General features: G+C 45.1%; 1 protein-coding gene across 1 annotated transcript in view; it reads right to left on the bottom strand.

The window, feature by feature from the left end:
• Positions 1-26985, bottom strand: part of LOC126142539 (ionotropic receptor 75a) — a 179127-nt gene that overhangs the window by 8495 nt on the left and 143647 nt on the right. The window contains exons 7-8 of the mRNA XM_049915288.1: positions 22535-22806; positions 5323-5520 (exon numbers count right to left, since the gene is read on the bottom strand). Of these exons, the coding sequence (XP_049771245.1) occupies positions 5323-5520; positions 22535-22806 (470 nt within the window). The remainder of the gene's footprint in view (positions 1-5322; positions 5521-22534; positions 22807-26985) is intronic.

The following is a 26985-nucleotide window of genomic DNA, read 5'->3' as shown; positions in this document are numbered from 1 at the left end:
TATCTGAAGAAGTACTAATCGAATTAAAAAACGGAAAATTACGTTGGCTACCCCGAACTATCCCATTGGTTGGGAAGTGGGAAAAAAATTCGTAACTTTTTTTACACTTGTTACTGCATGATGAATGGCGCTGTACTCAACATATATCACAACTGAGTTACAAACACGAGTAAAATGTATTGGAAAAACGTGTTCGGTGAGTGCGAAAAATGCTTGTTTGGGATGTCATTTCTAACCAACGTGGTGTTCGTTGGGGGCCTGTCCTTTCAATTTCCACAAATGGCGTTATTGTTTGTAAGAACTATTTCACATTAAGTACTCTAAAATGTCGTCAATCACTTCGATGCACTTACGTATTAGCATAAGGAAAGATTCTAAACAACTGAGAAGTTTTTCCAATGTAATCGCTGACATGAAGTGATGGTACTCTGAACCGTGTTATCGGACGTTACTGGCACTTCATTATAAACTTCACTCTTCGAGTAACGCCGCAAACAAAATCCAGGTGAGGTAAGATTTAGCAATAATGCAGACCAAGGCACTGGACCGCCTCTTCCGCTTGCACAAGCGATCTGACATTTCGCGTGGTGATACAGAATAATGTGCTGGACGTGTTGGCCAACGGTCTTGTTGAAACCAGATTGTCTACAGCCCAACGAAAAGTCTGCAAGCAACAATCAACATCTACGTGATTACTCTGCTATTCACAATAAAGTGCCTGGCAGAGGGTTCAATGAACCACCTTCAAGCTGTCTCTCTACCGTTCCACTCTCGAATGGCGCGCGGGAGAAACGAGCTCTTAAATTTTTCTGTGCGAGCCCTGATTTCTCTTATTTTATCGTGATGATCATTTCTACCTATGTAGGTGGGTGCCAACAGAAAGTTTTCGCAATCGGAAGAGAAAGGGGTGACGGAAATTTCATGAGAAGACCCCGTCGCAACGATAAACGCCTTTGTTTTAAAGACTGCCACTCCAATTAATTCACGTATCATGTCTGTGCTAATATCTCCCCTATTTCGCGATAGTACAAAACGAACTGCGCTTCTTTGTGCTTTTTCGATGTCATCCGTCGGTCTCATCAAATGCGGATCCCACAACGCACAGTAATACTCCAGAATAGGGCGGACAGACGTGGTGTAAGCAGTCACTTTAGTAGACTTGATGCATCTTCTAAGTGTTCTGCCAGTGAATCGCAGTCTATCGTTGGCTCTACCCAAAACATTATCTATGTGATCATTCCAATTTAGGGCATTTGTAATTGTAATCCATAAGTATTTAGTTGAATTTACAGCCCTCAGATTTGTGTGACTTATCGTGTAATCGAAATTTAACGGATTTTTTTATTACTCATGCGAATAACTTCACACTTTTCTTTATTCAGGGTCAATTGCCACTTTTCGCACCATACAGATATCTTATCAAAATCATTTTGCAATTCAGGTAGGTCATCTGATGAGTTTACAAAACTGTAAATGAAAGCATCATCTGAAAACAATTTGACACGGCTACTCAGATTGTGTCCTATGTCGTTAATATAGTTCAGGAACAATAGATGGCCTATAACACTTGGCTGGGGAACGACGGATATTATTTCTGTTTTACTCAATGGCTTTCCGTCTATTGTTACGAACTGTGACCTTTCCGACAGGAAATCACGAACCCAGTCGCACAAATCTGACGATATTCCATAGCCACGCAGTTTGGTTAGAAGACGCTTGTGAGGGACGGTGGCGAAAGACTTCAGTAAATCTACACTTGTGGCCATTAAAATTGCTACACCACGAAGATGACGGGCTACAGACGCGAAATTTAACCAACAGGAAGAAGATGCTGTGATATGCAAACGATTAGCTCTTCAGAGCATACACACAAGTTTGGCACCGGTGGCGACACCTACAACGTGCTGACATGAGGAAAGTTTCCACAAACAGCAGTTAACCGGCGTTGCCTGGTGAAACGTTGTAAGGAGGGGAAATGCGTACCATCACGTATCCGACTTTGATAAAGGTCGGATTGTAGCCTATCGCGATTGCGGTTTATCGTATCGCGATATTGCTGCTCGCGTTGATCAAGATCCATTGCCAGTTAGCAGAATATGGAATCTGTGGGTTCAGGAGGGTAATACGGAACGCCGTGCTGGATCCCAACGGCCTCGTATCACTAGCAGTCGAGATGACAGGCATCTTACCCGCATGGCTGTAACGGATCGTGCAGCCACGTCTCGATCTCTGAGTCACAGATGGGAACGTTTGCAAGACAACAACAATCTGCACGAACAGTTCGACGACGTTTGCTGCAGCATGGACTATCAGCTCGGAGACCATGACTGCGGTTACCCTTGACGCTGCATCACAGACAGGAGCGCCTGCGTTAGTGTACTCAACGACGAACCTGGGTGAACGAGTGGCAAAACCTCATTTTTTCGGATGAATCCGGGTTCTGTTTTCAGCATCATGATGGTCGCATCCGTGTTTGGCGACATCGCAGTGAACGCACATTGGACGCGTGTATTCGTCACCGCTATACTGGCGTATCACCCGGCGTGATGGTATTGGGAGCCGTTGGTTACACGTCTCGGTCACCTCTTCTTCGCATTGACAGCACTTTGAACAGTGGACGTTACATTTCAGATGTTTTACGACCCGTTGTTCTACCCTTCATTTGACCCCTGCGAAACCCCACATTTCAGCAGGATAACGCACGACCGCATGTTGCTGGTCCTGTACGGGTATAGAAAATGTTCGATTGCTGCCCTGGCCAGCACATTTTGCAGATCTCTCACCAACTGAAAACTACTGGTCAATGGTGGCCGGGCAACTGGCTCGTCACAATACGCCAGTCACTGCTCTTGATGAACTGTGGTATCGTGTTGGAGCTGCATGGGCAGCTGTACCTGTACACGCCATCCAAGCTCTGTTTGACTCAATGCCCAGGCGTATCAAGGCCGTTATTACGGCCAGAGGTGGTTGTTCTGGGTACTGATTTCTCAAGATTTATGCACCCAAATTGCGTGAAAAATGGTTCAAATGGCTCTGAGCACTATGGGACTCAACTGCTGAGGTCATTAGTCCCCTAGAACGTAGAACTAGTTAAACCTAACTAACCTAAGGACATCACACACATCCATGCCCGAGGAAGGATTCGAACCTGCGACCGTAGCGGTCTTGCGGTTCCAGACTGCAGCGCCTTTAACCGCACGGCCACTGCGACCGGCACTTGCGTGAAAATGTAATCACATGTCAGTGCTAGTATAATATATTCGTCCAATGAATACCCGTTTTTGGTGTAGCAAATTTAATGGCCTGTAGTCTAAAAATCTGGAATCAGTTCGTTACCTAATGTCGGTAACACTCATTACTTCATGAGTGTAAAGAGCTAGTTGTGTTTCACAAGAACGATGTTTTCTGAATCCGTGCTGACTATGTGTCAAGAAATCGTTTTCTTCGAGGTAATTTATAATGTTCGGACACAGTATACGTTCCAAATGTACTATATTTACCCAGTTTAAGATGCAACCGACAAAGAATGGACCAATGAGTTTATCACTAGTTTGTCCATTCCAAACATTTACGTGCCACAGACGGAGTAACCAGTGTGGTTTTCAACATTCCAACAATGCAGTCTCTGTCGATTATTCGTGTGGTTGGTAGCTAAGGTCGATATCAGAGATCAACAGTCGAAGAAAGAAACTGGGATCGCTTCTTATTTGCTGAAATGACCAATGGCAAAACGTTATTCATTTCGGCTCCAGAAAACATTGCCATAAATCTCCTGGTGGAGGGAAGTGTGTAACGGGTGCTATTTTCCACTTTCAAAATCCAACCAACACTAGGCTGACAACTCTCGCTACACGACGTAATTTCGGAGTGCTAAAATGGGGGCTATGATTCACTGTAGCTAACATCACGGTTTCAGTATTCTTTCAAGTAAATGTTCTTCGCCGTTTCCTTTTCTCTTTTCCATGGCTGTACAGTTCCCGCAGTGATGAGCTTTCAAATGACCCGACAAAGAGAAGCGCGTGATCACACCCTCTTGAGGTAACGTTGAGTATAAAGGACTACTCCACTATCGATATTCCTGTCACGTTTCCATAAATGTGAACTATTCCACTTTTCTCTTCCGTAGTAATCCTATCAATATAACTATCTAACTAATAACGCAATCTGATAATGAAGGAACGTGTTTAAGGAATGGGGGATGACGTGCACGCAATGATATCCAGTCAGATAATGAATGAATGAATGTTTCGAAACAGCGACATGGACGAAACTGTAAAATAATTTGTTTGCTACACTAGTCTGTTTCTATGCCTTTTGTTGTTTGATTTGATGATTCAGAGGTGGGGACCAAAGGAAGTCGGCCGTACCCTTTCAAAGGAACTATCGGGGCATCTGCCTGAACCGATTTAAGGAAATGATAGAAAACCTAAATCAGGATGGCCGCACGCTGGTTTTCAACCGTCATCCTCCCGAATGCGAGTCCAGTGTCCTAACCACTGCGCCACCTCGCTCGGTCAGTGCTTTTCGTCTAATGCAATTTTGAACTCATTTGTGTTATTTGTCGACTATAGCTCAATCAGTTACGCCAAGACAATTTTTGTTTTGCATACAAAAGTAGGATCGGACTATACAATAAGAAATGGGATTTTCCTATTTAAGATTCGAAAGCTGCCTTGTGTATGGGGCAACGGTTGAACATTGGTACCGCACGATAGCATTTTTAAAAATATTGAACACGTATTTCTCCGATTCTTTAGGGTGTAGTTATTTAGTAATACCACGCATTTTACCTATTATCATGGTTTGTGACACAGTACTGCGATGTCGTCGAAATCGTGGCTGCGGGATCGAATCCTTGTAATGAAAAACTATGAATAAGTTACTCAGCTTAGCTGATAAGAGAAAGGGAAACAGTAACTAAACATTCCTTACCACCATGTGCAAATGCTCAATGTTAAGTCTCTAACAGCTCTGGCTTGTAATAGGTTGAAGGCATATGTAACTGTTGATGGTCAACTATTTATTGAATATACCGTTAAATACACGAAGCTGACTGGCGTTTACTAAAGGACTAGGTTATCGGTAGCACTGCGTTTCATCTTCACTCCACTTCTCGTTCCTTCCATGTCAATTCTACTCAAATGCAACACGAAACTTCCCTACTGTTTCATGGTAGATAGGATGAAGGGAACAGTACACCACGTATACTAGGAACCTACCAAAGTGAGCAGTATGATAATATCTCTGTTACACTGATAGCTCACCGTTGAACTCAAAGATGGTTTAGACTTTTGAGATAACGGCGTTACTGCGTGCGCATACCTGTGGAAGTATAGCAGCTCCAGGGCGAGTACTGCGATGGCGCCGGCTATGCCGTACTGAAGCACGAGCAGCGCGGGGTAGAAGTCCATGATGCCGACGCTGACGAAGCCACTGACCATGTTCTCGCAGACGGGTCTCTGGGGCAGCCACAGCCGGCGCTGCCGCGTCAGGATCCCCACCTCGCGCTGCCAGCCCACTCTGTGCAAACGGGGATGGTTGGCTCACCTTAGAGACATGGCCCGCGGTCAGGTGGAAGGAAAATGAAGTCCTTTTATACGTTGTAACTATGAAAATTGTGATTGTAAACAGAAACAAATTCCAGCGTGTACCACGTACCCAGCGCCGCCTGGCGGTCTAGTCCGTTTGGCTTCCAAAATTATCACTTAGTAGCAATTTTCACTTGTCTCGTGCTCGAGAATGTTGACGTGATACAATGTATCTAATGTTTTTACATGACTGACATAGCAATGGTAAGGTAGGAAGCCCTAGTCGTTGTAATATGTCTCTTATCAATTGTGACATACTCTCCTGGAAATGGAAAAAAGAACACATTGACACCGGTGTGTCAGACCCACCATACTTGCTCCGGACACTGCGAGAGGGCTGTACAAGCAATGATCACACGCACGGCACAGCGGACACACCAGGAACCGCGCAGCATTTGTGCACCGCCGCCGTCAGTGTCAGCCAGTTTGCCGTGGCATACGGAGCTCCATCGCAGTCTTTAACACTGGTAGCATGCCGCGACAGCGTGGACGTGAACCGTATGTGCAGTTGACGGACTTTGAGCGAGGGCGTATAGTGGGCATGCGGGAGGCCGGGTGGACGTACCGCCGAATTGGTCAACACGTGGGGCGTGATGTCTCCACAGTACATCGATGTTGTCGCCAGTGGTCGGCGGAAGGTGCACGTGCCCGTCGACCTGGGACCGGACCGCAGCGACGCACGGATGCACGCCAAGACCGTAGGATCCTACGCAGTGCCGTAGGGGACCGCACCGCCACTTCCCAGCAAATTAGGGACACTGTTGCTCCTGGGGTATCGGCGAGGACCATTCGCAACCGTCTCCATGAAGCTGGGCTACGGTCCCGCACACCGTTAGGCCGTCTTCCGCTCACGCCCCAACATCGTGCAGCCCGCCTCCAGTGGTGTCGCGACAGGCGTGAGGGACGAATGGAGACGTGTCGTCTTCAGCGATGAGAGTCGCTTCTGCCTTGGTGCCAATGATGGTCGTATGCGTGTTTGGCGCCGTGCAGGTGAGCGCCACAATCAGGACTGCATACGACCGAGGCACACAGGGCCAACACCCGGCATCATGGTGTGGGGAGCGATCTCCTACACTGGCCGTACACCACTGGTGATCGTCGAGGGGACACTGAATAGTGCACGGTACATCCAAACCGTCATCGAACCCATCGTTCTACCATTCCTAGACCGGCAAGGGAACTTGCTGTTCCAACAGGACAATGCACGTCCGCATGTATCCCGTGCCACCCAACGTGCTCTAGAAGGTATAAGTCAACTACCCTGGCCAGCAAGATCTCCGGATCTGTCCCCCATTGAGCATGTTTGGGACTGGATGAAGCGTCGTCTCACGCGGTCTGCACGTCCAGCACGAACGCTGGTCCAACTGAGGCGCCAGGTGGAAATGGCATGGCAAGCCGTTCCACAGGACTACATCCAGCATCTCTACGATCGTCTCCATGGGAGCATAGCAGCCTGCATTGCTGCGAAAGGTGGATATACACTGTACTAGTGCCGACATTGTGCATGCTCTGTTGCCTGTGTCTATGTGCCTGTGGTTCTGTCAGTGTGATCATGTGATGTATCTGACCCCAGGAATGTGTCAATAAAGTTCCCCTTCCTGGGACAATGAATTCACGGTGGTCTTATTTCAATTTCCAGGAGTATATATATATATATATATATATATATATATATATATATATGTTATCTCAACTGTGATGGACACTGAAGAAAGTAGACAAACAATTAATCCCATGTAAGAATCAGCTTCAAGTTCGTGACATGGCACATTTCGTCGGAACTCAAGGCAGTTTTTTGTGGAGCAGACATGACTGACTACGTTTCAACGATTTCATCACGATTTTACAAATAGATTCTAAGGCTTAGTACGTTGAAAATTGATTTTGATTTATTTTTTAGACTTGTTACCCCAGACTCGAAGTGATACACGTACAGACCATCACTTAGTTCAACGACCTGTTTGACCAACCTGAAATTTAGAGGACTGTCATAAAATGTTATCCCAAGAGCAACATTCTCGATTGCACAGACAATTTCCTGAAGTTTGTTTTGTTCAGAGCATGAGTGCGAACGGTTTTTTCTGTTATAAAACTGACAAAAGTCCCTCCAATGTTCGGGTTTCATTGATTTTAATCCGTGTAACTCCGTGCGTTCGAGTATATAATGAACTATAGCCCCAGTCATGTTATCTACTCTAAACTCTTAACGTATATAAATTGAGAAACATCACAACTTAATGTTAAACGCACGCACATAACAGCATTTTGTAGCTATGCACGGTGTCTAATAAAGTCATTGAATTAAATAGTGAAGTCATTGCTGTGGTAGAAAAATAAAAAGTTGAAAGAAATATTAGTGACACAAAACTACCTGTAAGAGCTGCAAAATTCGCCTGTTAGAAGTAGTCGAACTGTGTTATAAACGCGACATCCTAAGTTTCCCATGTGTGCAGCATTCAGCCTATAGCCAACTCACTCACACAACTGCTTGAAACTGGGCCAGTGGTGGGGGCAGTCGGAGTGCTGGGCGGACTGGGCTGCACTAATGTTAGCCAGACCTGCACTAGAGCGCACATCAGAAGCTGAAACGAGCTCCTTTCATGCATCACAAAATTGCACCACATTCGGTGTTAGCCACTTGTTGATCACAGTGAGCCGTCAACTTCTTGTGACCGCCGTACCTAGAAACAAGTAGGTGCTATTATATCTTACTGCAAGGCTAAAATCGATCACTGGAGACGATATTTCACACAGGGCAGTACTCCGTATAAAGCAGTTTTTCAAAAAACTGTCAGAAAACTGTCATGTTAATGAATATACGAGGGCAGTTCAATAAGTAATGCAACACATTTTTTTTCTCGGCCAATTTTGGTTGAAAAAACCGGAAATTTCTTGTGGAATATTTTCAAACATTCCCGCTTCGTCTCGTATAGTTTCATTGACTTCCGACAGGTGGCAGCGCTGTACGGAGCTGTTAAAATGGCGTCTGTAACGGATGTGCGTTGCAAACAACGGGCAGTGATCGAGTTTCTTTTGGTGGAAAACCAGGGCATCTCAGATATTCATAGGCGCTTGCAGAATGTCTACGGTGATCTGGCAGTGGACAAAAGCACGGTGAGTCGTTGGGCAAAGCGTGTGTCATCATCGCCGCAAGGTCAAGCAAGACTGTCTGATCTCCCGCGAGCGGGCCGGCCGTGCACAGCTGTGACTCCTCCAATGGCGGAGCGTGCGAACACAGGCCGTAGCATTGAATGGAGATTACGTTGAAAAATAGTGTTGCGTAGCTAAAAGATTGGGGAATAACCTGGTGTATTTCAATGCTGAATAAAACAACCCCTGTTTCAGAAAAAAATGTGTTGCATTACTTATTGAACTGCCCTCGTATTCAGCCAGCAATCTTCACTGTACTGGTGAGACCACAGCAAGCAGCGAGCAACGCTTTTGATCTCATATGAGTGGGATGTGTGGTGCTATTCAAGTTAGGTAAAACTGTACCCCTTTCATATTCTCTCTTGCTTGTGGATTTTTCTTGTGGAGCTCTTGATCTTTGTTCATTTTATCAGCTGCTTCAGAACACTTAGTGATCTGAATCCATCTCAGTGATAGGCATCTTCAAGTTACTTACATCTTCATGTACTGCACGACACAAACGTTTACGCCTCACCTGGGCTCGACAACACTGACTTTTGTCTGTTAATGGATGGAAACATGTTGCCTGGTCGGACGAGTCCCGTTTCAAATTTTATCGAGTGGATGGACGTGTACGGGTATGGAGACAACCTCATGGATCCATTGACTCTGTATGTCAGCAGAGGACTGCTCAAGCTGGCGGACGCTCTGTACTGGCGTGGGAGTGTGCGGTTAGAGTGGTACGGGACCCCTGATAAATCTGGATACGACTCTGACAGGTGACACGTACCTAAGCATCCTGTCTGATCACCTGCATCCACTCACGTCCATTGCGCATTCCTACAGACTTGGGCAATTCCAGCAGGACAGTGCGTCACCCCACACGTCCAGGATTGCTACAGAGTGGCTCTACAAGCTCTCGTCTGAGTTAAAAAGCCTCCACTGGCCACAAAACTCCCAGACAAGAACATTATGGAGCATATCTGGGATGCCTTGCAACGTACTGCTCAGGAGAGATCTCCACCACTCTCGTACTCTTACGGATTTATGGACAGCCCCGCAGGATTCATGGGATCAATTCCCTCCAGCACTACGAGGTGCATTCAAGTTCTAAGGCCTCCGATTTTTTTTCTAATTAACTACTCACCCGAAATCGATGAAACTGGCGTTACTTCTCGACGTAATCGCCCTGCAGACGTACACATTTTTCACAACGCTGACGCCATGATTCCATGGCAGCGGCGAATGCTTCTTTAGGAGTCTGTTTTGCCCACTGGAAAATCGCTGAGGCAATAGCAGCACGGCTGGTGAATGCGCGGCCACAGAGAGTGTCTTTCATTGTTGGAAAAAGCCAAAAGTCACTAGGAGCCTGGTCAGGCGAGTAGGGAGCATGAGGAATCACTTCAAAGTTGTTATCACGAAGAAACTGTTGCGTAACGTTAGCTCGATATGCGGGTGCGTTGTCTTGGTGAAACAGCACACGCGCAGCCCTTCCCGGACGTTTTTGTTGCAGTGCAGGAAGGAATTTGTTCTTCAAAACATTTTCGTAGGATGCATCTGTTACCGTAGTGCCCTTTGGAACGCAATAGGTAAGGATTACGCCCTCGCAGTCCCAGAACATGGACACCATCATTTTTTCAGCACTGGAGGTTCCCCGAAATTTTTTTGGTGGCGGTGAATCTGTGTGCTTCCATTGAGCTGACTGGCGCTTTGTTTCTGGATTGAAAAATGGCATCCACGTCTCATCCATTGTCACAACCGACGAAAAGAAAGTCCCATTCATGCTGTCGTTGCGCGTCAACATTGCTCGGCAACATGCCACACGGGCAGCCATGTGGTCGTCTGTCAGCATTCGTGGCACCCATCTGGATGACACTTTTCGCATTTTCAGGTCGTCAAGCAGGATTGTGTGCACAGAACCCACAGAAATGCCAACTCTGGAGGCGATCTGTTCAACAGTCATTCGGCGATCCCGCAAATCAATTCTCTCCACTTTCTCGATCATGTCGTCAGACCGGCTTGTGCGAGCCCAAGGTTGTTTTGGTTTGTTGTCACACGATGTTCTGCCTTCATTAAACTGTCGCACCCACGAACGCACTTTCGACACATCCATAGCTCCATCACCACATGTCTCCTTCAACTGTCGATGAATTTCAATTGGTTTCACACCACGCAAATTCAGAAAACGAATGATTGCACGCTGTTCAAGTAAGGAAAACGTCGCCATTTTAAGTATTTAAAACAGTTCTCATTCTCGACACTGGCGGTTAAATTCTATCTGCTGTACTGTGCTGCCATCTCTAGGACGTATTGGCAATGAACGCGGCCTCATTTTAAAACAATGCGCATGTTTCTATCTCTTTCCAGTCCGGAGAAAAAAAAATCGGAGGCCTTAGAACTTGAATGCACCTCGTACTTGAGACATTAGTCAAGTCCATTACACGTCGCGTTGCCATCATCACAAGATCAAAATAAACTGCAAAACGATTTAGAAAAGATATCTGAATGGTGCGAAAAGTGGCAGTTGACCCTAAATAACGAAAAGTGTCAGGTCACCCACATGAGTGCGAAAAGGAACTCGTTAAACTTCAGTTACACGATAAATAAGCCTAATCTAAAAGCCGTAAACTCAAGTAAATACCTAGGTATTACAATTACGAACAACTTAAAGTGGAAGAAACACATAGAAAATGTTGTGGGGAAGGCTAACCAAAGGTTGCGTTTTATTGGCAGGACACTTAGAAAATGTAACAAACCTACTAAGGAGACAGCCTACACTACGCTTGGTCGTCTTCTTTTAGAATACTGCTGATCGGTGTGGGATCTTTACCAGGTAGGACTCACGGAGTACTTCGAAAAAGTTTAAAGAAAGGCAGCACGTTTTGTATTATCACGAAATATGAGAGAGAGTGTCAGAGAAATGATACAGTATTTGGGCTGCAAATCGTTAAAACAAAGGCGTTTATCGTTGTGACGGAATCTTCTCAAGAAATTCCAATCACCAACTTTCTCCTCCGAGTGCGAAAATATTTTGTTGACACCGACCTACATAGGGAGAAACGATCACCACGATAAAATAGGGTAAATCAGAGCTCGTACGGAAAGATATAGGTATTCATTCTTTCCACGCGCTATACGAGATTGGAATAATGGAGAATTGTGAAGGTGGTTCGATGAACCCTCTGCCAGGCACTTGAATGTGATTTGCAGAGTACCCATGTAGATGTAGATGTACTTCTGGGTGCTCGCGGGGGACCTACTCGATATTAGGCAAGTGTATCACTTTCTTTGGCTCCTCAGTGTATCACTGTGTCACATTTACTGTCTGCGTTGTATTTCGGGGTATGAATTGCTTTCATCACTTCGTACGAATACTTGTCTATAGTTCTGAAACGAGTGGTAGCTTGCAAATTTGGATCAGGAAGTGAAATATTTATGCTATGGTGACTTTGGTTTGAGAGGAAGGTAAGTGAATTGGTGTCGTCAGTGTACTGCAACAAGCGGACTGGCTGATTTGGCTTGGGTATATCACAGATACAATTAAGTTACAGCAGTGAATGTAGCACCAACTCTCGATCAGCCCTGGTGACAGAATGTAAATTGGATGTTTAGACTGGTTGACAGTAGCAAATGCAGAACGGTGGTACAGGAACAGGGCAGTCTAAGAACTAAATCGTTTATTTGCTCGTTAACCTACTTGCTGTAGCAGTCTTCACTCTTTTGTATCTTTTGACGTCGTATCTTAGTAACGGGTGATAGTGCATCACGCTCGAGCGCTCTGCATCGTCTGCCTCCCGATTTAAGAGTCCTGCACGCGCTGTCTTTCTGTCTGTGTTTTCCTCGCTCTAACAAGCTGCACAACTGTTAGCAACCTTGACACGTGCTTCGATGGAGACATAGCAATGTTTTCCTTTGTGCTGTATATGAAGTCTGATGTCCTTCGCTCCCTTCTGCCAATATGAGGCTCATAGGTTTCCTGTTCACCCCTTCCGGTCCGTTGGGTGATGCACTCGATATACTGCATGTGAGGAGACCTCGAAGTGAATTTACTTACTCTGACGGGTCGGGGTAATGGCAAAACAATAACAGCTGCACGTAAAACGCTTGCAGTTTTCTACTTCGTTCACTACACCGCTAGCGGAAGACGTAAGAAAATTGAATCTGGTGAAAAACATTTACAAACAAAATGGTTTCAGTTTTCTCTGCCACAGCGAAAAATCTTATGTGTTTCCGCGAATCGTCATTTCAACATTGACCCTCGTTAATATTATTTTTTATTTAACTCTTCAAGTTTCATTTGCTCTTTCAATGTCGTTGCAGTGCTGTCTGTCTCTGGTTCTGATTTCTGTTATAATGGTTGTAGCTCCCCTGCCACAATGCTAAAATAATTTATGAAATGATGACTGGTTTGGAGGGGATCAAATAAACAAGCTTTCATAACCTGCTGCTCTCTTATTGTATAATGCCTTTGAGTTTAAGAAGCGTTTCCTTACATAGATGTGTGTACCCATCTACCTGCACACTAGGTTGTGCGCTATTTTGATTTGGTTTTTGGTGTCAGAAATAAATACCTGTTCTGTGATATCTAATCTCAAGTTAGTCACTTCTGTGACAATAGTTTTTCACGTTGGATTCCTATAATGTTAGTAGTCTTCTATTTGATATTATCAACTTTCATCGATTTATAAATTTTTATTCTGAGCTCTAAAAGGTTTTCGTATATTTACGGCTAAGCTCTAACAAGTACGCTCTGTATGCTTTATATCTTTACCCTTGTTTTATGAGAGTTTTTCGAGTATTATAGTTGTCATGTACGGATAGCTTAATGCTCTGGAACATTTGTAAAATTGTATCATGTTAGAAGATGGTATGCAAGTCAGACTCTCGGGGCACGGGCTAGCTGCTCATTTTATAATTTTTTTCAGTTCCTGTGGAACACTTGATTCTAATTCTTATGTACTTGTGTTAAAACTGACGAGCAATAAATTTGCTGTCCGCAGCTCGTGGTCGTGCGGTAGCGTTCTCGCTTCTCACGCCTGGGTTCCCGGGTTCGATTGCCGACGGGGTCAGTGATTTTCTCTGCCTCGTGATGATTGGGTGTTGTGTGATGTCCTTAGGTTAGTTAGGTTTAAGTAGTTCTAAGTTCTAGGGGACTGATGACCACAGATGTTAAGTCCCATAGTGCTCAGAGCCATTTGAACCAATAAATTTGCTTAAGTTTTAGTTTTCTGTAAAGAGCAACTCTACAGACCTCGAGTCCAATAAAATAATTTAGGTTTGTTGTGTACTTGTATTTTTATTGGCAGTTTCCATTCCACCTCCTCGCTACCCTTTCAGTAACCTTAAGAGTTGGTAAATGCTTAGGTTAGATGATGAAACAGGAGACATAGTGAATTTCGTGCCCAAAACATTATTTATGGATACAAAAGTGTTCAGTTGATGGAATAGAATAAGTGTGATGATATCGAGAAGTTGGGCGTGTACACAACGTTCGGTATGAAAGTAACACTGAATAAAGGAATAGGATACTCAACGTCACAAAATACAGCATCGCTGCTGTTTGTTTGCATATCGACAGTGTTGGCGCTATACAGGGTGTTCGAAAACGATCTTTACAGCTATGACCATGTACTTCAGAAATGCGGATAAGCAGGAAGATGCGGTTTAGTGGTATAACGTTCAGACACACCTTAAGTTTCATTCTCTCTTCTTTTATGGCGCACTATGAAGAATGGTTGTTATAGCCCAAATTTCACAGCCAGGTCCAGCGGAACGCTCGGACACGTCACAGAAGCACATCACCTCACGTCCGAACGTCAGAGAGTGGTCCAGGAGCTTCAAGGTAGATCAACAAAGACGATGAGTTCTGGGAATCATAGTACGAATGATTCAGATGTGAAACGGGTGCAACAGTCGCTTGTCCAGAGCCCAAGCAAATCAATCACAGAGTGGTCCAGGAGCTTCAAGGAAGATCAACGAAGATGATGAGTTCTGGGCATCATAGTACGAATAATTCAGATGTGAAACGCGTGCAACAGTCGCTTGTCCAGAGCCCAAGCAAATCAATTAGAGAGTGGTCCAGGAGCTTCAAGGAAGATCAACGAAGACGATGAGTTCTGGGCATCATAGTACGAATGATTCAGATGTGAAACGGGTGCAACAGTCGCTTGTCCAGAGCCCAAGCAAATCAATTAGAGAGTGGTCCAGGAGCTTCAAGGAAGATCAACGAAGATGATGAGTTCTGGGCATCATAGTACGAATGATTCAGATGTGAAACGGGTGCAACAGTCGCTTGTCCAGAGCCCAAGCAAATCAATCAGAAAGTGGTCAAGGAGCTTCAAGGAAGATCAACGAAGACGATGAGTTCTGGGCATCATAGTACGAATGATTCAGATGTGAAACGCGTGCAACAGTCGCTTGTCCAGAGCCCAAGCAAATCAATCAGAGAGTGGTCCAGAAGCTTCAAGGAAGATCAACGAAGACGATGAGTTCTGGGCAAATCAATGACAAAAATGGTTCAAATGGCTCTGAGCACTATGGGACTCAACTGCTGTGGTCATAAGTCCCCTAGAACTTAGAACTACTTAAACCTAACTAACCTAAGGACATCACACACATCCATGCCCGAGGCAGGATTCGAACCTGCGACCGTAGCGGTCGTGCGGTTCCAGACTGTAGCGCCTTTAACCGCTCGGCCACTCCGGCCGGCAAAATGCCAAATCAATGACAGTTATGACTATCACCAACTACGATCCACAGGCTACTGCACAAGGCTTCAAGACTACCATGTGCAGCTGCTGCATGCGCTTCAAGTTAATGACGCGCCAAAGCACAAAGCAATGAGTTTGTGAGACACATCGACTATGACCAAGACTGTTTGAGAAAGGTGATGTTCTCGGACGAAGCTCATTTCATGTGCCTGCGAAAGTAAACCGACTCATTGTGCAGATCTGAGATTCTGACATCCCACACTTTTGCATGGAAATGGTGCTCGGCAGTCCAAAGATAAACTTACGGTGTGGTCTCCTTCATAACTATGTGGTGGGTCCCCTTTTCTTTGCAAAAGCGTCAATATTCTCGAGTATTTATCTGCACGTATTGGAACAGTTAACATTTCCACAAGTTGAAGAACTGCAGCCTGACATAATGCTGTAACAAGATCGTTTGCCTATCCACACTGGTCCTCGATCGATGTTACATATCGCTCCATTGGCAGAGTAGGACCCATTTTCTGGTCCACAAGGTCTCCAGTCATAACGGCATTAGATATTTTTATTTGGGACTTCGTGAAGCATGCTGCCTACCAACCCTGATAAGGGACCTGCAGGAACTGCGAGGTCACATCAAAGCAGCAGATGTACACGTTAATGAGGACTTTCTAAGCCGGACAAAAGAGTAACTGGGAATATTATTCAAGTACGAAGCGAGCTACGATGCCGTACTCAATGAACTCTGTTAAGCAGCTACTGCAACACTAGGCGTGTGTGAACATTATGCTGCAAACCACACATTTTTACCTGTTCCCATTTCTGAAATATACTTGCTTAATTTTTAAAAGATCATTTTTAACATCCTGTATTAAAACGTATTTTATATCAAGAAATGTGTGCTGCTGCAAGCCGATGTGAGATTAGGCAAAAGAAGCAGTGGAAAACAAATGTATGCCTAAAAGTGTTCGAGTAGACGAAATTTCCTGATGTAAGTAGAAATCAGACGTAAAGTACCTACAATGCTGATGTTTTATATCAACTAAATAGGCGCATAAGGTGCAAACACAAGCTATTTCTCATAGTTGCACAGACAGATTGCAAATACTGTCATAGCTGATGAAGCCTTCTCTGGTTATCAAAAGAGTCAAGGCGTCGTACGGCGGCAAAGTTTCGACATATTCCCTACTCCTCATCTTCAGGCGAAGTGTGGGTTTCATGTGCAGTTTGTATCTTTTCAGCCGCTGGACCACAGCTTCCTTTGCCTCGTCTGCTGCAGCTGGGCCAATTACAAGAATGGAGTTGCACTTCGTCCAATAGTTGACACGATAAATTCACTAACGTATGGAATAGTTAACACCAGGCGCAGCTGCCAAATCGACTCGTGGGTCAATGTACGCACCATGTCAAAAATTTTTCCGAGGTTGTGAAGGTGTTTCGGGAAATACATCTGGACAAGCGTGAGCTGGTCAGTTCCGACGTCACATCTCTCTTCACACAGGCACCGCTGGAATACATCTTGACATTACTGGCGAGTTACGTTGACGAAGACACTGTGACGCCAAGCGATCGCTACCAGTTACTTCCAATGTAGTGGAAAGTTCTACCACCAGTTAGATGGAGAGCTTATTGGATGCCCCCCCCCCTTCCCCTCCCCATTGCCCCAGGAATCCAACTATATATGGAACACTTCGAAAAAACGTCTCTCGAAACCATACATCTGGAACAAAGGCGGTTTGCCGATACGTGGACGACACATTCGTGGAGTTGCCTCATGCCTTAGGAAACCTGCAGGAATTTTTTGGCAACCTTTGTAGGCTGCATGGCCACATAAAGTTCACCACGTAGGTAGAAGAAAACGGATGCCTGCCTTTCCTCGATATCCTGATAAGGAAGGAAAATGATGACACTCTGGTACAATCCGTCTATAGACAATAGACATACACGGACCTGTACCTAAACGCCAATAGCTGCAACTGTTTTTTTTTTTTTCTTATTTTGGTCACCACGAAATCCTCTCCTGTGTCAACCTCTTAATTCAGAGTAGCACTTGCATCCTACGTTCGCAATTACTTGCTAGATGTGCTTCAACCTCTGTCTTCCTCTACAGTTTATGCCCACTACAGCTCCCTCTAGTACCATTTCCTGGTGTCTTAACAGATGTCGTAGTACCCTTTTCTTTCTCATTGTCAGAATTTTCCACAGATTCCTTTCCTCTCCGATTCTGCACAAAACCTCCTCATTCCTTACCTTACCAGGCCACTTAATTTTCAACATTCGTCTATAGCGCCAAATCTCAAAAGCCTCGATTCTCTTCTGTTCCGGTTTCCTTGCAGTCCATGTTTCATTGCCATACAATGCTTCAGACGTGCAGTGCTTCAGACATACATTCACAGAAATTTACTCCTCAAATTAAGGTCAATGTTTGACACTAGTAGATTTCTATTGGCCAAAAATGCCCTTTTCTCAAGTTTTAGTCTGCTTTTCTGATGTCCTCCTTGCTCCGGCCGTCATTGGCTATTTTACTGCCTAGGTAGTAGAGTTCCTAACTTCATTTACTTCGTAACCATCAGTCCTTACGCTTCCTCGCCGTTTTCATTTATGCTGCTTCTCGCTACTTTCGTCTTTCTTCGATTTACTCTCAATTCAGTTTCTGTACTCTTTAGACTGTTCATTCCATTCTGCAGATCATGTAATTGTTCTTCATTTTCACTCAAGATAGCAATGTCATCAGAGAATATTCCTTCACGTTGAATTTTAATTCCACTCCAGTACTTTTTTCTATTTCCAGCGTTGTTTCTACGATGTACAAGTTGACACCGATTTTAATCCGAGCACATAGTTCTTGGTCCTCCACTCTTAATATTTCCTCTTGACTCTTGTAGGTATTGCACTACTGGCCATTAAAATTGCTACACCAAGAAGAAATGCAGATGATAAACGTGTATTCATTGGACAAATATATTATACTAGAACTGACATGTGATTACATTTTCACGCAATTTGGGTGCATAGATCCTGAGAAATCAGTACCCAGAACAACCACCTCTGGCCGTAATAACGGCCTTGATACGCCTGGGCATTGAGTCAAACAGAGCTTGGATGGCGTGTACACGTACAGTTGCCCATTCAGCTTCAACACGATACCACAGTTCATCAAGAGTAGTGACTGGCGTATTGTGACTAGCCAGTTGCTCGGCCACCATTGACCAGACGTTTTCAGTTGGTGAGAGATCTAGAGAATGTGCTGGCCAGGGCAAAAATCGAACATTTTCTGTATCCAGAAAGGCCCGTACAGGACCTGCAACATGCGGTCGTGCATTATCCTTCAGAAATGTAGGGTTTCGCAGGGATTGAATGATGGGTGGAGCCACGGTTCGTAACACATCTGAAATGTAACGTCCACTGTTCAAAGTGCCGTCAATGCAAACAAGAGGTGACCAAGACGTGTACATATGGCACTCCATACCATCACGCCAGGTGATACGCCAGTATGGCGATGACGAATACACGCTTCCAATGTGCGTTCACCGCGATGTCGCCAAACACGGATGCGACCATCATGATGCTGTAAACCGAACCTGGATTCATCGAAAAAAATGACGATTTGCCATTCGTGCACTCAGGTTCGTCGTTGAGTATACCATCGCAGGCGCTCCTGTCTGTGATGCAGCTTCAAGGGTAACCGCAGCCATGGTCCCAGAGCTGGTAGTCCATGCTGCTGCAAACGTCATCGAACTGCAAACGAATCTTGCAAACGTCCCCATCTGTTGAGTCATGGATCGAGACGTGGCTGCACGATCCGTTACAGGCATGCGAATAAGGTGCCTGTGATCTCGACTGCTAGTGATATGAGGCCGTTGGGATCCAGCACTGCGTTCCGTATTACCCTCCTGAACCCACCGATTCCATATTCTGCTAACACTCATTGGATCTCGACAACGCGAGTGGCTTTGTCGCGATACGACAAACCGCAATCGTGATAGGCTACAATCCGACCTTTATCAAAGTCGGAAAGGTGATGGTACGCATTTGTCCTCCTTACACGAGGCATCAGAACAACGTTTCACCAGGCAGCGCCGGTCAACTGCTGGTTGTGTATGAGAAATCGGTTGGAAACTTTCCTCACGTCAGCACGTTGTACGTGTCGCCACCGGCGCCAACCTTGTGTGAATGCTCTGACAAGCTAATTATTTGCACAGCATCTTCTTCCTGTTGGTTAAATTTCGCATCTGTAGCACGTCATCTGCTTGGTGTAGCAATTTTAATGGCCAGTAGTGTATGTTTTATGCGTCTCTCCCTGTAGCTTACCCGTACTTTTCTCAGAACACAGCTGAGATCTGTGCTCACCACCCTGGTGCACACAGCACTAAACATACAGGACAAGGAGAGTCTACCCATCTAGTCGTAACATACGAGGAAACCTTTCGTAAGGACCCTCGGAGACACAGTTAAGACGCACTCTCCAGCCTAGCCATAAGAAGAAAGAGAATGATCCCGAAGACGTCTTCTAGCGTCTTGGGTCCTTCTGTACGTTGCGGTTGTCCACGGTCAACATTGTCAGAATATTGAAGAAAAACAATATTTAAACCATTTTGGGCTTATCTGCTAAAACCAAAAATATGCTTTGCTCAATGAAAGACGAACTAGGACTACGAACACCTGTAGTCTACATCATCAGTTGCGAATGTGGCAAGCCGTATATTGGCCAGACCCAACAGTGTGTTTCGTAGCGCCGCGCAGAACATGTGAGAAGCATTCGCCTATGCCAGACAGACCGGATGATGATCCGGGATGATGATGGCATTGAAACAGAGGATGACAAGCGTAAAGCTGAAATACTAAACACATTTTTCCAAAGCTGTTTCACAGAGGAAGACCGCACTGCAGTTCCTTCTCTAAATCCTCGCACAAACGAAAAAATGGCTGACATCGAAATAAGTGTCCAAGGAATAGAAAAGCAACTGGAATCACTCAACAGAGGAAAGTCCACTGGACCTGACGGGATACCAATTCGATTCTACACAGAGTACGCGAAAGAACTTGCCCCCCCTCTAACAGCCGTGTATCGCAAGTCTCTAGAGGAACGGAAGGTTCCAAATGATTGGAAAAGAGCACAGGTAGTCCCAGTCTTCAAGAAGGGTCGTCGAGCAGATGCGCAAAACTATAGACCTATATCTCTGACGTCGATCTGTTGTAGAATTTTAGAACATGTTTTTTGCTCGAGTATCATGTAGTTTTTGGAAACTCAGAATCTACTATGTAGGAATCAACATGGATTCCGGAAACAGCGATCGTGTGAGACCCAACTCGCTCTATTTGTTCATGAGACCCAGAAAATATTAGATACAGGCTCCCAGGTAGATGCTATTTTTCTTGACTTCCGGAAGGCGTTCGATACAGTTCCGCACTGTCGCCTGATAAACAAAGTAAGAGCCTACGGAATATCAGACCAGCTGTGTGGCTGGATTGAAGAGTTTTTAGCAAACAGAACACAGCATGTTGTTATCAACGGAGAGACGTCTACAGACGTTAAAGTAACCTCTGGCGTGCCACAGGGGAGTGTTATGGGACCATTGCTTTTCACAATATATATAAATGACCTAGTAGATAATGTCGGAAGTTCCATGCGGCTTTTCGCGGATGATGCTGTAGTATACAGAGAAGTTGCAGCATTAGAAAATTGTAGCGAAATGCAGGAAGATCTGCAGCGGATAGGCACTTGGTGCAGGGAGTGGCAACTGACCCTTAACATAGACAAATGTAATGTATTGAGAATACATAGAAAGAAGGATCCTTTATTGTATGATTATATGATAGCGGAACAAACACTGGTAGCAGTTACTTCTGTAAAATATCTGGGAGAATGCGTGCGGAACGATTTGAAGTGGAATGATCATATAAAATTAATTGTTGGTAAGGCGGGTACCAGGTTGGGATTCATTGGGAGAGTCCTTAGAAAATGTAGTCCATCAACAAAGGAGGTGGCTTACAAAACACTCGTTCGACCTATACTCGAGTATTGCTCATCAGTGTGGGATCCGTACCAGATCGGGTTGACGGAGGAGATAGAGAAGATCCAAAGAAGAGCGGCGCGTTTCGTCACAGGGTTATTTGGTAACCGTGATAGCGTTACGGAGATGTTTAACAAACTCAAGTGGCAGACTCTGCAAGAGAGGCGCTCTGCATCGCGGTGTAGCTTGCTCGCCAGGTTTCGAGAGGGTGCGTTTCTGGATGAGGTATCGAATATATTGCTTCCCCCTACTTATACCTCCCGAGGAGAGCACGAATGTAAAATTAGAGAGATTAGAGCGCGCACAGAGGCTTTCAGACAGTCGTTCTTCCCGCGAACCATACGCGACTGGAACAGGAAAGGGAGGTAATGACAGTGGCACGTAAAGTGCCCTCCGCCACACACCGTTGGGTGGCTTGCGGAGTATAAATGTAGATGTAGATGTAGACAAAGAAGGAGTCGCAGAGCACAGCCACAAACAAGGTCATATATTTTATTTTGGACAGAGGTGCTGTGCCGGAAGAACGGGATCTGGGACTCAATCAAGAAAGAGGCAATGAAGATACGGGACCGTGATGATCTTGTCAACTTGTCGTTTAAAGCAAGAATACTAATTTCAAACGTGAAAGCGGCGAAGGCAGTGGATGGAACAGACACCCGACATCAGGACGCAACGCCAGAACCTTCCATCCCAACAACACTGTGTCACCCATCCCGGATGCATGCATCTGGCCTACCGGTTGCAGACGAGGCAGAGGAGCCAGCGATCCAGGCTATAAAGACATGAAGTGGACGTGAAACCCACACTTCGCCTGAAGATGACTAGTAGGAAATTGTCGAAACGTTAGCACAGAACGACGCCTTGATTCGGCTGATAAACCGCGAGGATTTCGTCTCAGAAATTCAGCGTGAAAGCCTGCTTTTCCATATACTTCATAGTCATAAAGCAGCTATTTCTGGCAGTGTCAGCAATATTTTGATTCCGATTGTACCAAAGCTTACCACACACTTGGTGCCGAGGCAGTTTCATTTCCATGCAAGTCTTAGCACGCTCACTGGTGCACGGCTGAGAAATCTTGTGCTGTCCCGCCACTGACCTTTGCGAGAACATCTCCCGGTAGCCAGCGTGCTTGGTGGTGGCGACACAGAGCGGCGGCAGCGGGAAGAGGTTGACCTCCATGAGGCCGCACTTCTCGCGCTCCGTGTACGTCTCGCTGATGATCTTGTAGGCCGTGCTGGTGTCCACCTGGAAGCCGAACATGCCCTTCCGCACGCGCTCCATGCCCTCGGCGCCGTTGCAGTACACGCGGTTGCCCAGCGGCTGCATCTTGCGGCGCACGAACTGTCGGAGCTCTCCGTCCGTCGTTTCCTGCAGAAGATATCAGCCACCGAAAGTATGTGTATTTTGTACACTGCCTGATAAGAAGAGTGAAGTACCAAGAAGACTTGTTCGGTTGTGAACGTAGACAGGCGCCACCTGGATGGAATGCAAGGGCCCTCCAACATTTCGGGTTCTCCTTCCCCTTCCCCCTCCCGCCTCCCCAGCCATCCCTCCATCCCACCACCATCACCGTCTGCGACATCCCCTCCGGATGCGCGGATCTGTCCCAGCCGTTGGAGACGAGTCAGAGGTGCCAGCAATAAGCGACTATATGAAGTTACGTTGACAACCGAACATGCCTGTTGGGTGCTTCACTATTCTTATTCATTCTAAGTCACTTACCTTACAGAAAATATTCGTAACACGAACTACAGCAATTACAGCAAGTAGCAACAACGGCGAGCTAAATAAAATGATACCAACTACTATAGATTGTAACTACTAGGAGCCATATGGTTACCAAAAAGAAATATTTTGTTGAAGAGCAAACAATGTGTTTAGAAAATTTTACCTTATTCATGTGACATCCAGTGCCAAAAATTGCAAAGTTGTCATTAATTCTATTACCCAAACATTGTCAACGACAGCCATCGTCATACATTTCCTTCCGTATTCTAGTGATATATGAGAACTTTTCTCTGTAATGTTTTGGTTATTGGTACACTCCTTCATTAAAAAAATCTTCTTTCATTACCTAGTTCCTTTCGTATATAATTTTGTAACCACTATTATGGAAACTATATACTGATGGGTTTAATGACCAGGAGATCTGTTCGACTCCTTGTCCAAAGTAAGCACTTCATGGCTTCGTTACTGAAAGACTACTTGGTGTACCATGTACATGGATGCATAATCACCAAAACAGATATTCCTTGTGTTCAATCGTAAAAACTTGTGAGACTGCATGATGCACACCCTTACCCAGTCTATATGCGGCAGCATCTATACAGTATGATACATCTTTGTTGTAAGTCCTACAAACTACAGGATCTGTGAACCACTCATCTTGTCTTTCATCAAGATGATAACCTTCTTCTTCTGAGATGTTATGTCGTAAGGATTATTGGCCACTTATCCAGACATGTCGAATACTTTCGGATTGTACCTAATTATTTCATATGGATTACACTCTTTCATTTAGTAAATGAAACATCAACAAAGTGTGGTTTTGAAAACTCACACTGCAATAGGTCAAAATGGAGTTAAAAAAGATGTAGGAGACATACCAATATCGACAGGCATCAATAACTCCACTGTACACCTTAGCCACCACTGAAAATTGTGGCCCACTGGCCTGGCAATGTAATCCCTTCCACTATAACACCCAACCCCACGGTTAACCAAATGAATGTCATGACAGTTTCTAACATCCTACATTGTTTTACCACAATCTAAATTATTCATTTATTTATAAAAATCTGTCTCAGAATCACTCATTGGGAGAGTCCTCTTCTTGGTATTAACAGTAATATACTCCTCCAACTAGGGATGCACGTTGGGTGCTCCTAAGAAATCACATCCCCAAAATGAGACACTACTGGAGGTTTCTACAGTACAGAATGTATGTCTGCTTATTCCCCAGAGTCGTTATCAGCATGGGGATGAAACCGCTACATGTATTTAAATGTGATATAACGAAGAGCTTTGAAGGGGAACGGACAGTAATAATCAGTAGTGGGGAAGACAAGTTGAAGATTACGATTTGTTGGGATGATTTTTGATGCGTGCAGTACATCTGTAAAGAAAATGGCATACAGGATTCTAGTAAGACAAAGTCTAGAAAACTGTTCCTGTGTTTGGAGTCCTTATCCAGCAGGCACGACAACAGACTTTGAAGGAGCTCGGAGAAGCGCTGCTGGGATGGTATCAGGTCGTTACAGCCCATCTGAAAACATAACGGAGATGACCGAATAACGTAAAGTGAATATCTGGAAGACTGGCGTAGTAATTCTCCAGAAACCCTGACAGAGAAACAATAGCGAAACAAGAGCGAGCATTTTGCTGCTTCAGTCATGCACAACGGGTAGGGAGCACGATAACAGATATTAGGGCTTACTCAGAGGCAGATATATCACAACATTTCCCTTGATCAAGAAAATAAGTTCTTCTAGCTTCGATTTCCCGCTGGTGTTGTCTTACTTAATTTGTTTATCTCCGGCCGACGATTCGTTAGTGCCACCAATGCGGTTCCAGACACGGGAATTCAGCGTCGAAACCTCAAACAGAAAACATTCTGGGCATCAAGAAATCGCCAGTTTAATAATGGATGGTAGAGCTGGATTCGGAAATTGTAGACGGAGCCTAAGATTTGAATACATTAAGTATGTCCCAAGAGATGGACGAGGATTCGCTTCTGTGTGATTGGCAAGAAAATAGAGAATTCACGGTGAGAGAGTCGTGCTGCGAATAAATATCTTTGTTTAAAAGGGAAGACGGCCAAACAAGTTTATGATTACGTGTTTAGTACACTGCCCTTCCTACTCCACTATCGGAATTTGGTTACTGCTTTTAAATTAGGGAATTTCAGCACTCGAGATAAAGAGCTTCCTGGATGGACAACTAAAGTCACAGATCCAAAATTGTGATTGGTTTTCATTTCATTACCCTCGATGATCAGAGGATAATTGCTAAGATGACAGCAGAGACTCTGTGCACGTCCTACGAACGGGTGGGTCATATAACTCATGAGATTTTGCACTTAAGAAAGCTCTCAGCTAAATGGGTTCCCAAGTGCCTCAATGCAGACTAAAAGCATAGACGACTGGTTGCTTCACTTGACATTTTGGTCCAGTTTCGCCGAGAACCTGTTGGATTTTTTGATCGTCTCGTCTGAAGTTTGTGTATTGTGTGTGTATTAAACCGGGAACCTAGAAACGGCGGAGAGGCCCCCTCCCGCCGTAGCCCTTAGTGTTCACAGCCCCACAACAGGCCACAGCAGATCAGCCCCCCCCCGCCCCCCCCCCCCCACGCTACCCCACACCGAAACCAAGGTTGTTGTGCAGTTCGGCCGCCAGTGGAATAATACCCCCTCTCCCCTCTCCACCCCCCCCCTCCCACACCTGGTAACGTCTCATACCAGACGAGTATAGCCCCAAATGTTTGCATGGTAGAGTAATTATAGTGGACATGTGCGTGGAGACAGTGTTTGAGCAGCAATCGCCGACATAGTGTGAGGCGGTATAAGGGAAACCAGCATTCGCCAAGGCTGATGGAAAATCGCCTTAAAAACCATCCACTGGCTGGCCGGCACACCGGACCTCGACACTAACCCGCCTGGAGAATTCGTGCCGGTCCCCTTCTGCTCGATAAACAGTGCGTTAGACCGCGCGGCTAGCCGAGTGGGCACGTCACAGATATACTCCAGGAAACAAATCAGTCCAAACAATGAAGACACAGTAGTTCTAAACGTCCAAAGTAATTCAAAACACACAGATCAGCAGACAAGGTGTTCGCATTTCTCTTTTGGGATAAAGATGGACGCCTACTTATTGACTATGTGCAACGTAGTAAAACAATAACGGAAAATTATTACGGTAAACATCTCGACATGCTGAAACAACAACTGATCTCAAAACATTGTTGAAAGCTGAGAAAAGGAATCTTGTTTCCGCAAGACGAAGTCCCTGCTCAGAAGGTAGTCACCACGAAGAGGACGTTGGCAGGTCTTCACTCTGACAACCTCAAAAATCAACCCTATTCATCGTTGAGCGCCCCACAAACCAAACAATCAACCCTATTCATCTTACTGACGACCCCCCCCCCCAACCTTAGACTGTTCCCAAACCTCAAGAAACATCTCCAGGGAAGACGATATCTGACCAATGAGTAAACCATAAAGGCTGAGGATGGCTGGTTTGCAGCAAAATCTAAATATCTTTGTAGATGGCTAAATGGAACTGGATCAAAGATATCATAAAAGTATTAGCTCCAGGCGAATATGGTGAGTACGTAAACTTGTTAGAACCAATAGAGCACTTTTTCTTTATAAAGCCAAGGACTTATCAGTATCCCTTAATCACTTAAGAAAGGCAAGTCTTCCGGTCCAGATGGTATACCAATCAGATTCCTTTCAGAGTATGCAGACACACTAGCGACATTCCTAGCAATCATATACAACCACTCACTTGAAGAAAGGTCTGCTCCTGAAGACTGGAAAGTAGCGCAGGT

Source organism: Schistocerca cancellata, chromosome 1, assembly GCF_023864275.1.
Source record: "Schistocerca cancellata isolate TAMUIC-IGC-003103 chromosome 1, iqSchCanc2.1, whole genome shotgun sequence".
Lineage (NCBI taxonomy): Eukaryota > Metazoa > Arthropoda > Insecta > Orthoptera > Acrididae > Schistocerca > Schistocerca cancellata.
Note: the sequence above shows the minus strand (reverse complement) of the source record. Positions and strands in the feature narration are given on the sequence as shown.